At 36.4% G+C, this 16,543-nt stretch overlaps 1 protein-coding gene across 3 annotated transcripts in view; it reads left to right on the forward strand.

Moving 5' to 3' along the window:
- The first annotated feature begins 254 nt into the window (after positions 1-254).
- The window catches only part of LOC116514266 (carboxypeptidase B-like), a 39,366-nt gene continuing 23,077 nt past the window's right edge, over positions 255-16,543 (forward strand). Inside the window, exons 1-4 of one of the 3 annotated variants that reach the window (XM_032225775.1) lie at positions 255-510; positions 1,774-1,886; positions 15,130-15,367; positions 15,461-15,536. In XM_032225775.1, the coding sequence (XP_032081666.1) occupies positions 15,297-15,367; positions 15,461-15,536 (147 nt within the window). In that variant the 5' untranslated portion in view covers positions 255-510; positions 1,774-1,886; positions 15,130-15,296. The remainder of the gene's footprint in view (positions 511-1,773; positions 1,887-15,129; positions 15,368-15,460; positions 15,537-16,543) is intronic. The other 2 variants (XM_032225776.1, XM_032225777.1) reach the window with 2 other exon arrangements.

Raw genomic sequence — 16,543 nt, forward strand, 5'->3', positions numbered from 1 at the left:
ATGCATATTTTTCAACATTTCACATATTTTTTAAGATCCCGCCTCTCCATAATTCCCTATTTTTAATTTGCTATTTTCCTTCTTCAAACCATATCCCAATTCTTTACACTTCAAAACTCCCACTTTTTTCTTATCCACCAGTTCCAGTCCAGTTCAAATGTTCCCCTTCAAACAAAAAAAGGGAAAAGATTTCATTGTAAAAGGACGTAGTCCAGCAGCCTTTGCTCGATTCACAGTTCCAAAGTCCTCACCATCAAGATCAGCTCTTTCATTTTCTTTGATTCTGCCAGATAAGCGTTCTTATAGAGATGGTAGAGATGTATATGTAACCTTTAACTCCACAGAGACTCAAAATGCAAATTGTAGCAAGGGAGCAGGGAGGAGGTTTCTTAAATTGTGTTGAAATCATGTTGAAAGCAAACTTACTGGTCTTTGGTGTTATACTCTGGCTTCAAGTTTTTTCAGCTCTTGATTTTGTTTCGTTACCGCCTGGTGATGGTTCTTCTTCTGGTAGGTGCCTCTACTTCTTAGGGAGTTTTTTTCCCAGTAGGATATCTTAAATCTTAAATGCAGTCTTTAATCTTTAACTCCACAGGAGCACCGGATACAAATTGTAGCAGAGAAGTGGGGGGGGGGGACTGAGTATTCTTCAATTTTAAGTCGTAGGGTTTTTTTCCCTCCCCCCCCCCTTTCAGTTCCTTCATAATGTTTCCGTGGAGTTTGGAGTTTATCAATTACTCGCTATTAAAGCAAAGTCTTTCCAGGTTTCAAATTCAACTAGAGAAAAGATTCCCCCCCACCCCATATTACTGAAATATCCAGTCCTTCTTTCCTTCCTTCCACTTCCTAAACTAGATAAACAGTCCATTCTCTTTGGGCTTTATGTTTTTAAACCACCATCTTTTTTTTTCTTTTTTCTTTGTTTTACCACACAGTTCCCAATTTCTCCATTTATGCTATTTTACATTTGAATTCCCTCCCAATAACAACTCCACTCTTATTCTATCAGTGGGTTTTAAATCTTCTCACCCGATCTTGTCATTTCATCCAGCCATCATTCCTGCACTCATGCTTAGTCCAGTTGCCTCCAACTTTGTGGCAGACATTTTGCAATGCCTGTCTCCCCCATCCACCAGGTCTGAAACCTAGTCTCTGGCTTTTGAGGAACCAGTTTCTTCCCTCTTGGCCATTAGAGATGTAGCTCTTTTTTCACCTTCTCTTCAAGAAGGCCCTGGTCTAAAAGACCCCCCAGCAATGGTTTGTCAGCCCTGGATTTCACGGACTCCTCAGGAGCCCACTTTTCCAGTCTGTCTCGTTGCAGCGCTAGTCTCTTCTTAAAAGCCTACAGTGATGGAGCAACCACAACGTCTGAAAGCAAGCCATTCCACTGGTTAAATGTTCTGATTGTTACGAAATTTCTCTTTAGTTCTAGGTTGCTTAGTTCTTGGTTCTAGGTTGATCAGGCAGTTATGAGGTACAACTGCCTGATCAAACCTCTTTTGCCTTTAACATGAATGTGACAATCATATTAAATAAGGTGGTCCTTTGGTCACATGTCCATGTTCACCATCTTGATTTTATTGTCTACTTAGCAGATGCCACTGGTTTTAGTTTGTTTTTTTGCAACAGTTTTTAGCCTATATTTCATTTCATTTATCAGATGGAGAAAAACAACATTGAAGATCTTTCTTGCCTTCTGTGGATGATGAGATCTGATTCATTTAGTCACTTTACAAGCACTTTACAATTGTCTTTTTACTTGCCTTTAAAAAGGAATTCTCTGATCAAGAGCCTGCAGTGCTGGCTGACCCTCTGCTCAAGCAAGCTTGAAAACTGCCTCCTGCAAAAGGTCACCTATCACATGTTAAAACTATCTGGAGTTGAAGGTACTTCTCTTGCAATTAATGTTATCATGCCGCCAGATCACAAACAACAGACAGTGAAGAGGCCTTTTGTAATTTACATCATCTGTGAAGGCCAGCTAGCACAGAAAACAAAACAGAGTTGTAAATTATGGTGAACTAGGTGGAGAAATTTCAGCTTAGGACAAAATGAGTCATCTTCTGTTTCTGTCCTCTTCAAGGAGATTTTATAAGCCTAGTTCTGAAAAATGCTTATTGATTGGAGTTCATGAAAATTTATGAACACTGCAAAATATACTAATTTTATACAACATAAACAAAATTTTACAAGCAGCAAGCAAAAGTGCAGTTGTTAGCAAGTAATTGGGGTCAATAATTTCATCTTGCTTTTAATTGATAAGTCTTTGCATACAGTTCATAAAATCAGTTTGAAGGGGGATTTCATAGTCAATTTTGTAACGATCAATTTTGTGATAAAGCAAGGCCAATTTGTGCCTTATTGCCATATGCTGAAATTAAATTAGGCACAGTCAATCACAACTCTCAGATTTGTATTTATATCTATATATATATAAATGTTTACAAGAGCTGCAAACCAGCCTTTTGATTAAAAATAACACAGACAAAATAAAGAGGGAATTCAAACTCCAAGTCAAAGTCCTAAGGACATGACCAAATGTTCTCTTCTACTGTAAACCTAACACAATTTTGTTGAATTCCTTCCAGTTCTGAAAGAATTTCTTCTTAATGCACAATGACCCAACATAGAAAAGACTAACTTGTATCAACATGCCCTGAGAGTCAAAATCCCGAAAACCAGTCAAATCAGGATTGAAAAATAGGAAACACAAAGTAGTCAACCATATATTACCCTAGCATACACTCAATTTTTCGTAAATATGGAATAGGATCAGAGGTGATATTCAGACAGTTCTCACAGGTTCTGGAGAACCAGTAGCAGAAATTTTGAGTAGTTTGGAGAACCAGCAAATAGGCTGGCCCCACCCCTGTTGCCTCCCAGCCTCCCAGCTGATGTTTAGTTGCCATGAACAGGAGAATGGAGCTGGAAAGCAGGTTAATGGGGTGAGAAGGGAATGGGGATTTTACAGTATCTATCCCCTGCCATGCCCACAAAGCCATGCCCACAGAACCGATAGTAAAAAAATTTGAACTTGTTGAACTTGTTGGCCACTGTGAAAAAACAAAATGCTAGTCTAAACTAGTCCTTGGTCTGATTCAGAAGGGCTATTCTTAACATTTATTGAAAATAAACCAAGGAATATATGAGACTTACTCTTGGATACATGTCTCTACAATTAGAGCCCTAGCTACTAAAATCAGCTCAGAAAGCAGATTTTAAATAACAATTCCATAGATTAGGACAGAATTAACAGGGCTGTAAATATATGTAGTGTATATAGATCCTTTAGCTTTCCAAAAGATTAAAGATTATTAGTGACAGGATAATAAACTGCAAGATGCTAGATTAGTTTTAGTGGTATTTTGCAAGCATTACTCCTTCAAGAAAAAGCTTTTTTTATATGGAGATCATTTCAAATTTCCCCACCCTACCAATACCCTGAGGAAAATGTTTGATATCTCCCTTCCCTCCTATTGCAATCACTGGTGATTTCTTATAATGCATTTGGTGCTTATTAGATTTTCTTTAGGATTTCCAAAGAGACACAGGGGAAGCCAATTTGTTTCCTGGAAGCTGTAGAATTGTTTTCATGCAATTTATTAAATTTTTAAAAGTATTACACATAATGTTTTCACCTTTTACTACTTCCAGGCTTCCCAGAGCCAATAAAAAAGCAAGAGATGCTACGTTCATTCTACTTATTACTTAATCTGTTACCTTTTACACTTCAACTGAAGGCTATGGTATCAGATACTCAACAATTTCTCTGTGGTAGATCCACAGAAGTAGTAGTTGATAGTTTAAGGAGCTGTAGCAATTCCACTAAGACTTTACTCTGCAAGAAACTCTGTAATACACACAAAGAAATATATAACCATGTGAAATTGTTACAATTATGTGTTTGCATGCTTGTGGAATTTATCTGATGAGGTAGTGAGCTTTAAACAATGATAGGGAAGAAAGAATTGATTGTAAACCCTTCTGGATCATAATAATAAAGCCTACCCAGAGCATACATTAATATGTAGAAATTTGATAAGTATGGTAGTGCATGCTGGATTGGTTCTATACTTTTTAGGCAGTAGAATTCCCATTACCAGTGGATAGCTCACTTAATCCATTATCAGTCTGGTCCTTAGGCTGAAAAGTCTTCTGATTTTATTTAAAATGCAGCTGGGAGTTTTCTAAATTATCAATTGCAGACTTCATGATGCCATGAGCATGGACTATTCCTAAATTCATGAGTTTATACAAAATTGACAACCAATCAGCACTTGCCTTTGTTGCCTGCAGCTGAGCTCAGAGAAAAGGCAGTTCATCAGAATAAGTCCCTTTCTTTCTTCCTTTCTGCCATCATAAAAACAGTGAATTAATTGGTAGCATTTCTATAACAAAAATCTCTTTCCATTCCATGATACTTAGGCTGATATGTAGGTTAATTTTTAATTGGCTACATACATCATACATCATCACTAAAGGTGGGAGGTAAGCTAATAATATACTCCAATGAGATCCACAGGCTACCTCTTGAAAAAAATTGTGTGGTGGAAATTCCTGGTTAAAGATTTAATGTACTTATTGTTATGTAGAAAATCACTGAGACATTGATGATTTGGTAATTTCTCCGATGGTAAGAATTTAATTACAATTTTGTGTGTTTGCACAAAGCTCACCTTGTCTCATTATTGCAACTGCATATTCACCTTTAAGAGTTCAAACTAACCTTGTGTTAGATACTTCTCTATAAGTGTTATTATTTTTATAATAGAGTTATTTTGGCTGCCTTCAACGCTGGCTAGGGGTTGTTAGAGTTAAAATACATCTGGTTTAGAAAAATGGTTTTAGTGAATTTGGGAATACCAAAGTTCATATTGCTTAAATAATTTCTAGAATAATCAGGATTTAGACAACATAGCAAAACCGTATGTCCCTTACACAGGCATGAGGAAGAAATTCATTCTACCTTCAAAATCTTAAAACATAATTATTACAAAAAGTAAATGGTTGTGTTTCCACATTTATGAAATCACTATATGGTTTTGTCTGGCTTTAGCTTAAAATGTCAAGTGATTTATTCTGGGATTTACTCATTGTGTTAAATTATGAATTAATTATCCATAGTTTATTAAATAAACCATCATTTGTTAAATTCAATCCTAAACTCACCACAGCCCTATTGAGTTTAGCAAATAGTGGTTTATTTAACAAACTATGAATAACTAATTCATATTTTAACACAATGGGTAAATCCCAGAATATCTTTACCAATGAAATATAGAAATGTGGAATGTAATTACTACTAGATTCATGTACAAAGCATCAACACCAATATTCTTCGGATATGATAGACACGTCCCATTTTCTTTGATTAATAAAATATTTGCAAAATAATGTAGGCCCAGTTTTTGTTTATATGATTTATGCACAATTCTTTGAAGATAAAATCCTAATAGCAATTGCATAATTCTGTTAACTCCAGCTCTCAGCAATTCTCTACTTAGAATATTAGTCCTGAAAATATTATAATGTCCTTATTTGGGCAGGCATTTGACAACAGGTTAATCTTATTTCAGAATGTTTTTTTAAACATGTTTTCAATGCTTTGTTGACATTTGTTTGGAGGGGTGTTCAAATGCAGTATGCATATATAGAGGACTGATCTGCTAGGATTAGGCAAGCTGCAGAAAAAAACACCTCATCCCTAATAAATCATAAAATAAGTGAAGTTTCCAAAGTGTGAGCAAAATGCTTATGTGTAATCTTAATGTAGGAAGTATTAAAAAGGAAGGAGTCCTTACAGCCTGGTCTAGTCAGAAGAAAGCAGACACAATGGCACCAATGGCCATAAGGGTATTCTTAGTACAGATTTCTATACTGATACACAATGAGTCAGTCAGGAGAAAGTACCTCAGTTAAGTTACTAAAATAGGCCATCTTGGTCTCCAAACTCTGAAGTTAGAAAGATAAAGTGTCCTTTGAGCTGAATTGAAAGGAGATTCTATTAATAATACAAAAGTAAAGAGGTCTCCCCCAAATAACATGGAAGCTTCTTCAAAGAATTCTCAGAGGCCTCTGGAGTGCATTCAAGAGCAATGCTGTAAAGGAAAAATAAGCTGCTGTTTCTTATCTTATCAGTGATGAGTTTTGACAATTCAACACTGAAAGTCTCTCCTTCACCAAACACAAAACAGCAGGTTATGCCATGGGTCAAGGTTTTGTACTTGTAGTAAAGTGTTTTCCCATACCCTCTGAGGACTGAAAAGTACCTCTCCTTTCCTTTTCTTTTTCTTTTTCTGATATGGAATTAGAAACATTATGCTCTACTATCTGAAAAGAGTTTATCTACAGAATATGTGATGGAAATTGGCAAATAATTCTCAGGGCAAGTAATTCTGTCCCACCTGAATTTTGATGGTTGAATAACACAACTCTATAGAAAACCTCCTTTCAACAGAAACAGGGCAGTACATAGCAAAAGCCTCACACCATAGAGAAAGAAAGGAAGGAAGGAATAATAGAACAGAATATTATGTGAGGATAACAAATTGTAAAACTCTTGTGAGGAAAACAGATGACTACCTCAAAGCCATGTATACTACTCTAGGACAATAATCCCCTCTACATAGACATCTCTATTTTGAGGGCTTTTGTGTCCAGGCTCAAGATTTGTAAAAACAAAAGATAATCCATCAACATTTAGACTTGAAAGGTTATTACCATCAGCATACAGCATGATCCATATTGAATTTCTACATTCTGTACTAAATGATGGAAAGTATTTTTAAATGTATAAGTAGTTTAGTATACCTTTTTATAAGAATATAAGTAAAACCAGTTGGAAATTTAACTTTGTGAAATAATTAAAACTTTATTATGTTTTCCCAATTAAATATTATTTTTATAAGCATCATTACTTAAATTTTGCTCTGAACTCGTTATACACTGTCAAGTTAAAGTTGAGTCTTAGTGATTACTTAAATTTTCTTCATTCTGCAAACTAAACAGCTACAAAACACCCTTATTACTCTTCATAGACAAGATTGTCTAGCCTCTGTTTCTATTACCTTTTTTAACTTTACAGTATCTTTTAGCAGTACAATGACCAGAACTACACTGTATTTCCTCCTTGAGTATGTTTGTATGAGAGACAGTGAAGCAAATTAAGATTTATTTGTCTCTTTGTCAGCTTTCTTTCTTAATTGCAGCATTAGTGATGACATATATTTCGTAAATGAAGGTAAATATACGTACATATCCCAGGATAATGTTACAGGATCCATTCTGGGTCGGTCACCAGGACCAGAGGTTTTGTCTTCTATTCGGACTCATACTGGAGCCCATCCTCATGGATCTACTCTCTAGCAGAAACTTCTGGTGCTGGTGACTGACCCAGATTGAATCCTGCAACCTATATTTCAGAATCCCTAATTAAAAGGGAAATTCAGGTAATCCTTGTGTTATGACACTAATGGAACCTGCCCATGACAGTCATAAGGCATGAAGATACTAAATGAAACTCGTTAAGTGAAAGAGCTCTCATCCTGGTTCTCCCAATGCATACATTAAACAAATGCATTGGTCATTAAATGTACATGGGGTGTCTCAGAGATGGCTGCCTTTGGCCTCTGAAGCACCACCACCACCACCACCACCACTAGATTCCCTGTGTTCCGCTTCCCACCCTACAGTTACCTCCACCTCTCGCAATCCTGCACTTGCCTTCTGAAATTCTGAGAAGAAGACCAGTAGCTTCCTTTTCAGCTCATTGTGAGGCAAAGTAACTTCATTGTTCTCAGTGTCAGCACAACCAGGTCAGGTTACAAAATGCAGGCTTTTCTATCCAGCATGAAGAAGAAAGGTTTGTGCTTTGCACAATAACTTGGCAAAGCAACTTTGAAAGAAAGAAGCTGCTTTTCTGAGGAAAGAAATACTCATGTGCAAATGCTATTTGTCAATTTTAGTCTGGCATTTATTATGATCATTCCAAAGCATTTAGTAGACAAACTGGGACTTTTAATACTTCTTTGGGTCAGGGTTCCAAGTAACACCCCCAATGAAAGAAGACTCCGTGACACTGCAATTGTTAGTGGTGGTTAGTAGTATTTAAGCTTCTGGGAATGCAGCTAACAAATAGGCTAGCTTAGTTGCTTAACAGTGAAGCACTGGGCACAGCAGCAATTGCATCATTTAAGAAGAGTACATTTTCCTCCCCTTATCCTATGCAGAGTGATGAGGACAGCAGAAAAAATATTGGAAGTTCACTTCCTTCTATCCAGGACATAGCATATAAGTGCTGTTTGAGCAAGATTCATACTATTGTCAGGAACTTTATGCATCATCTTCAGGACAGTTTTCATTGCTACCTTCCAGGAAGAAACTTCGTTGTATCCAAAGCAGAACAATTAGATTCTGTAACAGCTTTGTTCCATATAAATGTTTTTTGTGAAGGCAACTTGATCTATCCAAATATGGGAAGGAGCATACTGCTTCCACTTTCATCGTTCAGCCCCAATCCAGGAGACTTCGCAAGCAGTCACTTTCACAACAAACTATTTTTGTGTTAAATTTATATTTATTAACCAAGATTGTCTCCCTCTATTTCTTTATCGGCAAATATAAATTTGTTCCATATAATATCAGCCTTATTAACTCTCAGGGGTTATTCAAGATGGACTGTGATTAATATCAGTTTTGGTGTCATTTTGGTATAACTTGACATTTTTTGTGTTCCTGCTGTTTTTATATTAATATTGTTATCCTTGGACATTGTTCAGTGGGTAGCATTCGTTCCTTCAAGACTGGTGCATCAGAATTTCATTTTAATGTCTCCCATTGCATATACAGCCACAGTGGTGGTTTTCAATTTTGTTTACTACTGGTTTGCTCGTGCACGCTTTCGCAACTCTTCTGTGCATGCTCCTGAACCAGGCGCAACCCACCACTGATATACAGGTAAATGACAATAAAGATTATCTTACTATCTTATCTTAATATCAATACATAACAACTAAAAGGATATTATACATCTTACTCATTGCTGAAAGTAAAACTATTTGCAAAGTATTCTGTTTACTCTCATACACGATTTGTTTACAACTTATACCACTCGATAATGCCACATATTAACAATGACAATTTCTTAGCATTAAATTTACATTGTTCAGAAACAATGCTTCCATATTTTAACTGAGAAGTTAATTGAGGTCACTTGCCATAGATGCAACTAAAGCTTAGTTTTAACACAAGCTTTTCTATGCAAGTCAGGATTTCTAATCTTGACCCTCCACATTCCATTAGCTAAGGATATGCAATATGCTGACAAACAGGGAGCTGGAAATATGACTGTGCTTGTTAACCTTTATTTTCATAACAACACTACTTTTGCCAATATGATACATGGTTGCTGACTCTACTATCTGTACACTGTGGTTATTTATTTTGGAACAGACTTTATTCTGATGACTGTTGACTGAAAAGCCAAAAACTTGTTTGTGAGGTTATAAGTTGTACTAATGAAAACTGGTACAACTCCCTTGATCTTGGATATCCTGTACTATAAACCTAAGCTAGAATAAGATTTATGGAAGACTGCTGAAGCACAATATATTAAAAAAGGCTTTTTATAAACAAACAAAAAACAACAATTTGCTAAAGTATGTCAACAGATCAAACACATTTCTGTAACTACTCTTAGTGGAATGACTGTATGGTGCTTTAGTGTTAATGTTTAAGATCTTAAATGTATATCTATTTGAGATAACAGACCCAAAATTCAAATTCTAAAGAATTTTTTATAAACACTTGAAAATAATATTATAGCATCCCTCACTGAAACCTCAATAAACATTAACAGAATTCGTAAATAATTATATGCATCAGCGGTAAAGCCATATGGAGCAGATAATAGCAATTCTTCTAAGTAACTATAAACAACAGCGAGTTGAAAACATTTGGGCAGCCATGGTGATTTATGAGTAAACTGGAACTGAGTCAGTTTTTATAATCTGTGATTTAATATTTCCTGGAGGCAAGGTGAAGAAATTGTCCTCAATGGAATAGGAAGAAATTTCTGTAACATTTCCAATAAGGTAGGATTGCTGTTTAATCAGTCTTGCCAATGATTTTTTTTTAAGCCATGAAAAAAAGAAATATTCTTGTCTTGATTAAGTTCCCTCCACCAGTTACTGTAACACATGCCTCTCCCCATAGCATGTTTTCCACCATATCTCATTGCTTCTTAAGCATTCCAGAAATATCTGTGATTTTCCAAAGTTTTCTGCAGCTGTCCACCATGGACTTCTTTAGAAATAATGCAACATCATTTCACATCCTGGCACTTTCAAATCATTCTTTGAAATGTGATTGGCATGATGAAGCAGTGTGAGCATCTCCAACTACAATTCTGGAAAGTTTGTAGTGATACAGAGGAGGTATTCAGCCAGTTTTAACAGGTTCTGGAGAACCGGTAGTGTAAATTTTGAGTAGTTTGGAGAACCAGCAAAAAAGCTGGTCCCGCCCCCAATGCCTCCCAGCTGATTTTCTTTTGTTGCCTGAACAGAAGAATGGAGCTGGAAAGCAGGCTAGGGGGTGGGAGGGAATGGGAGTTTTGCAGTAATCTTCTCCCAGGAGTGGGGAGGGAATGGGGATTTTGCAGTATCTTTCCCTGCCACTTCGACAAAGCCACATTGCACCCACAAAGCCACGCCCACAGAACTGGTAGTAAAAAAAATTGAATCCTACCACTGGAGTGATACATTAGTTATACTCCCCAAAAAAACCTCAAAACATGGAGGAAGCTTAAGCTTAATTAAGCTTAAGCAGTTAATGTTGGAGCAAGAGAATTAAATTATGTGGCAGTTCTTCAGCTAATTCTGGTAGCTATTGTTTGAGAAGACCCTAACCTACAGTCTGGAGGCTGTAAGGATCTGGCTAGGGAAAAACAGATATAGAGTGAATCCCATAAAGATGAAACAGTTGTGAATTTAAAAGCCAAATGTGTTTACAGATGGTCCTGTTTTAATTTTGGCAATACTGCACCTTCTCTGGAGGTTTTTAAGAAGAGATTGGACAGCCCTTTGTCCAGAATACTACTTCAGCAGGGGATTGGACCAAAAGACATCCAATGTCTCTTCCAACTCTCTTATTCTGATATTTTATAATTCTGTTGTTATTCTGCTATTTTGTTAGGACACATACCACCTATAGGAAGAAAATGTTTTTTCTATATACACTGTCTTCCAAAAGCCACATTCTCAAAATTGGCAAGGCAGAGATATATAAAATATACTGGCTACTGATTAAAATTAACTGCCCAGAGTTATCTTGGGGTAAGATGGGAGGTCAATAAATGTAATTATAAATAATAAAATAAAATTTTGCATTATGGCACACCATATATATAACAGAATAAATTGTCTACCCATATTCTTTCTCACAACCCTGAGAAATGCATAAGTATACATGCAAACATCCTTTCTATAAAAACATTTAAAAGATTAACACCTGATAGATTTGATAAAAGGATTTGTTTATTTTTGGAATTTATGTGACAATTGAACTGCAAAGGAAGAGAAGTGGAAGAGAAAAGAAATCTGGGTGAAGCCTGGAAAAAGACCAGAGAAGGAAAAAACTGAGAAACTCTGTGTAGATATTTAAAAAGGGCAAAATCCACAAAGCAAGCAAAAGGATGTGCCCTACATTTTTAAGTTGCACTGGTAACTCATCTTTAAAACCATCCATGCTTTCAGTAGCAATACCTGCAGCCAGTTCTATATCAATAGTGGGATTCAAAAAAAATTACCACTGATTCTGTGTATATGGTAGGCATGGCGTGGTGAGCATGGCAGGGGAAAGATACAGTAAAATCTCCAGTCCCTCCCCACTCCAGGGGAAAGTTACTGCAAAATCCCCATTTCCTCCCAATCAGCTGGGACCCGGGAGGCAGAGAATAGATGCGGGCAGGGGCAGTCAGAAGTAGTATTTACCAGTTTTCTGAACTACTCAAAATTTCCACTACCGGTTCTCCAGAACTGGTCAGAACCTGCTGAATATCACCTCTGTTCTACCTCTACCTTTTCTCTGTCCTCCTATTCAACAGCATTGAAACTTTCAATTAAATAAAAGTGGTACATAGAGGCAATAATGTATGCAGTCTTGATTGGGAGTTTATCTACAGGCTCGCAATGAATGAAAAGTTCCAAATTATTGTTGGTTCATTATCAATGCTGTATGGAACATTTTTTATTATAGTTATGGGGGAACTAAAAATCCATTTAGAATTATTTTCTGAGATGATTTTACAAATGGCCATATATCCTTGGATATAAAACAAACAATGGCATCCCATGGCAGGAAGTGTTTCTAATCTTATCATTGACAAAATGTCTGTTGCAAAATTACAATTTTCCATATTGTGTGGACATTTCATAACTACCAAAACTAGTGATGTGTTAGGTTTTTTTTTTTCAAAAATAGTCTCTCAGCTGCTTATAAAGCATGAAGAATTTCCTAAAATTGAATTCAAATACAGGAAATCTTGACAGTCTTACATTTCTGAGTCTCTTGTTGCTCAACAGGGAACAACATGTACAATTTGTTTGATTACTCCATTTCATCATTTATTTATTATAAGTTCCGGGCTCTTGATCATTCTGCGTTGTTGTCTCTTCACTGTTTTTATGAATCTGAAAATGTATTAAATGATAAGAATTGTACACATTAATTTTTCACATTAAAAGTTTTTAAGTCTCTGGAATATTCACATTGGCAGTTTACAATCGTTCATAGAATCTCCAGGTTTAGTTGGTCAGACTCCAGGAAAGAGATAGCGGAGAAAATGCCTGTTAGGCTGTAAAATTAGGATTTTTAAATTGTAAATTAATATTTATTTGGGGAATAAAAGTTTAATTAAATAATTTAAATACAAATCTTACATTGGCAGCCCAATAAGTATTAACACTAAAAATAATTTTAGTGAAGAAATTTCTGATTTGCATGTCTTTTTAAACATCAATGGGGGGCACTGTCGATACCTCTTGGGATAAGGTATTACATAAGAGCCAAGGTGACACAGTGGTTAGAATGAAGCACTGCAGGCTACTTTTGCTGACTGCCAGCTGCCTGCAATTTGGCAGTTCGAATCTTACCAGGCACAATGTTGACTCAGCCTTCCATCCTTCCGAGGTTGGTAAAATGAGGACCCAGATTGTTGGGGGCAATAGGCTGACTCTGTAAACTGAGAGCTGTATAGCGCTGTAAAGCAGTATATAAGCCTAAGTGCTATGGCTATTACTATTGCTACATAGGGATGATGATATGCTGAAAAACCTTTGCTCCTTTATCAATCTGGAGTGCATGCAATGAGGGAGACTCTCAGCATTAGCTTGAAATCAAATAGGCTGATGGTACCTAAAGGGAGCAGCCCTTATAAGATCCAGATGCCAAACAACAAACATATTTTAGGCACTAAATAATACTCAGAAGTCTACTGGATGACAATACAACACCTGCAGAACTGGTATTATTGCAACTCTTACACATCAGCATGTGGGCTGCTGTTTGCTTGCTTTCTTGCTTGCTTTACATCAATTGTAATTTTTAAAGTCTCATCCAGGACACATTGTGGTAGTTTCTAGAATAGAGGTGACAATGTGTAAGTAACTATTGTCACAGCTTTGTGCTCCCAAAAGCGGTACAATTGGAAAACAAAGTGCAACTGAGCAAAGAGCCCCTCCACCAGCCACATCCTTCATCTGATTATTGTGTAATAGCAATAGCTCTGAGTCTAGGTGTACTCCCAAATTGCAGACCCATTCTTTCAGGGAAAGTATCTCCCCAGCCAAAACTATTATTGGAGCAGGCAAAATGCGAGATGGTATCAGGACAAAATGCATCTCCACCTTTCTGAGATTCAGTCTCAGTTTCTTTCTCTCCATCCAGTCCCTTACAGTTTCCAGTCCCTGGTTCAAGACTTCTATTCCATCCCAACTTGTTCCCAGTGGGTGATAAACAATTGGGTATCATCAGTATATTGCTGATGCTTCATTCCAAACTTGTGCACAACCATTTCCAGGTAGACATTTAAAATCATGGGAACAATGATTCCTGCAGCACTCCACAAGTGAATATTCACCTGTATGACCCCTCTTACTTTCTTGTAATTCACTGAGACCATCCATGGAGGAAGAAACACTGTTTCTTAATTAATTTGGAGCCAGGAAGCACCTACATGGGATAGCAGTCTTCCCATCTTGCAAAGATTACAAGTGGTATGAAATTCAAGAACAGTAATTTGATCAAACACAGATTTGAATTTCCAGCTAATTACATACAGGGGAAAAGTATTCTAAAACGTAACTACCTGTATGAGTTACTACATGTTTGCTGTGAGTTCCACAAATTTCCCAAGCATTCTCTACCTTCTTTAGCTTTCCCAGATGTTGAAGGTTGAAGTCTTCCAACTCTTAAAACCAGAGGCGGCTCTACCATTAGCCCTGAGATAAAGTTTAAGAGCTTACGGAAATACCAGCTGTACAGGAAGGTGTATAGTTCACTGTCAGATTCCCTAGGTTGTATTTAATACTCAGCATCACAAATGTGATTAGTTATGTGTGAATGTATCCATTATGATTTGTAGACTATAAATTATAATATACATGTGAACCAAGTCAGTCAAGAAAACATAGTCAAGAAAACTATGGCTTAGTAACATAAGTGATCCCAAGATGTGTGTTTTTCTTGAGGAAGATTAATTAAAATAAATCCATTTAGATTTTATATAGATTTATATTTTCAAAGGGTAGGGAAATAATCCACTTTAATAACTGTGAAACAAGATTACAACTAATAAAATGTAATCCACTGGGATCCATACTTATTCTCTCATGTAAACTGGGCAAACTCCTTTTCTTAGTCAGTTTGTTTCCTTTCCACGCCTTCTTCTCCCTCAGTCTGTCCGCTGAAGAAATCCTGAGATCTTTAAATTTATGTATAATTTTCATTAGTTCAAAAGTTCCCTGCTCAAATGTTTGATTTTTATTTAGAGCTTTCTGGTTTCCCCACCTTTTTTTTGTATGAAAATAACCCTCTTATCTCTTCCATGTGAGATTTTCCCGTCTATTTCCACAGGTGAGCCCTATCTTAAGAAATAGTCTATCAAACAAAACAAGGTCAGGAAATTAATCAATGGAAAATGATCTGGTTTTCACAGTTGTGTTTGAGGAAGATAAGAGACGTGATATTATAAAAGCAAGCAAAAACACTATTGCTGCCTCACACTTCACAGGAGAAGCAAGATGTGGCTTTTACTGCTTTTCATAGGTGCCTCTTCAGCTTTTGCTGAAGCAACAGTTCAAAGATTTGATGGGTAAGTAAGAACACAAAATAATATTTCAGAACATTTCAGAACAGCCCAATGACTTTTCTGTTATAAGTAATATCTTTCTGCTGTTTTCTTTAGAGAAAAGGTTTACCGTGTTACACCCCGCAATGAAGATGAAGTACATGCTCTCAATTACTTAGCCAATATTATGCAGGTAAATTCCAGTATGGAGTATGGTGAGGGAAATATGCTTAATGTTCATTTTATAGCATGTCATACTAATACATGATGATATGATCCATTCATTGTTCTCACAATAAAGGTGGCTAAACTAGGAAAGGCAGCACATACTGACATCTAGAACTTTTAGTAATGGAACTTAGTGATATTGTCAAATTTGTGGGAGCCCTGGAAAAGCTGTTCTTTGAGAGATTCCCCAGCTCTACAATCCCATATGGTCTCTTCCTTTTGGTTTAACAGTGATTAGAAAGGAACAAGCAGGATCCATTTTAATTCTCCTAATTTATGTTGTCTTTACCTAATACGTCTGCTAGCCTGTGGGAAAGGGGAAAGGGGAAAGCAAAGGATAGAGGGTTTTTTTCTTTGTTTGGTTTGGATTTTATCTTTAAAAAGAAAACTGACTGGAAATTAAGTAACTAACAGATCCCAGCTAATTCCTCCCACTTCTTTTTACTTTTTAGCAGCTCAACCTTAGTAACATTTTAGTTGCTGTTTGTATGCTAGCTTCAAACTACAAAACTTTCAGAGAGATTTGTTTTTCCTAATTCTGATACAAGAGCTCTGTATGTTACAAAATAGTGAAGAATTTATTATTATGGTCACTAACTATAATTGCAAAGGAGACGCATGTAGCTAATCTCTTCTCCTTTCATAAAAATACAGAAAGCCCACTTTATGTAAACACAATACCTGTAATCACAGTGTGCCCTATGGAGCTCAAGAGCATATCAGTATTGTTTGGAGCTTCTCAACATATCCAAGAAAATTGTCAAAGAAAATTCATAAAATCATAGGCTAACCTTGCAATCCTATGCTCAGGTGTAATTCCACTGCAATCAGTAACATTTACAGGTAGTTCTCGATTTACAACCATTAATTTAGTAACATTCAAAGTTACAACAGCACTAAGAAATGTATCCCTAGGTCTCATGATCAAAATTCAGACACTTGGTAATTAACATGTATTAACTATCATTGGAG

This window comes from Thamnophis elegans, chromosome 10 (genome assembly GCF_009769535.1).
Source record: "Thamnophis elegans isolate rThaEle1 chromosome 10, rThaEle1.pri, whole genome shotgun sequence".
Classification (NCBI taxonomy): Eukaryota; Metazoa; Chordata; class Lepidosauria; order Squamata; family Colubridae; genus Thamnophis; species Thamnophis elegans.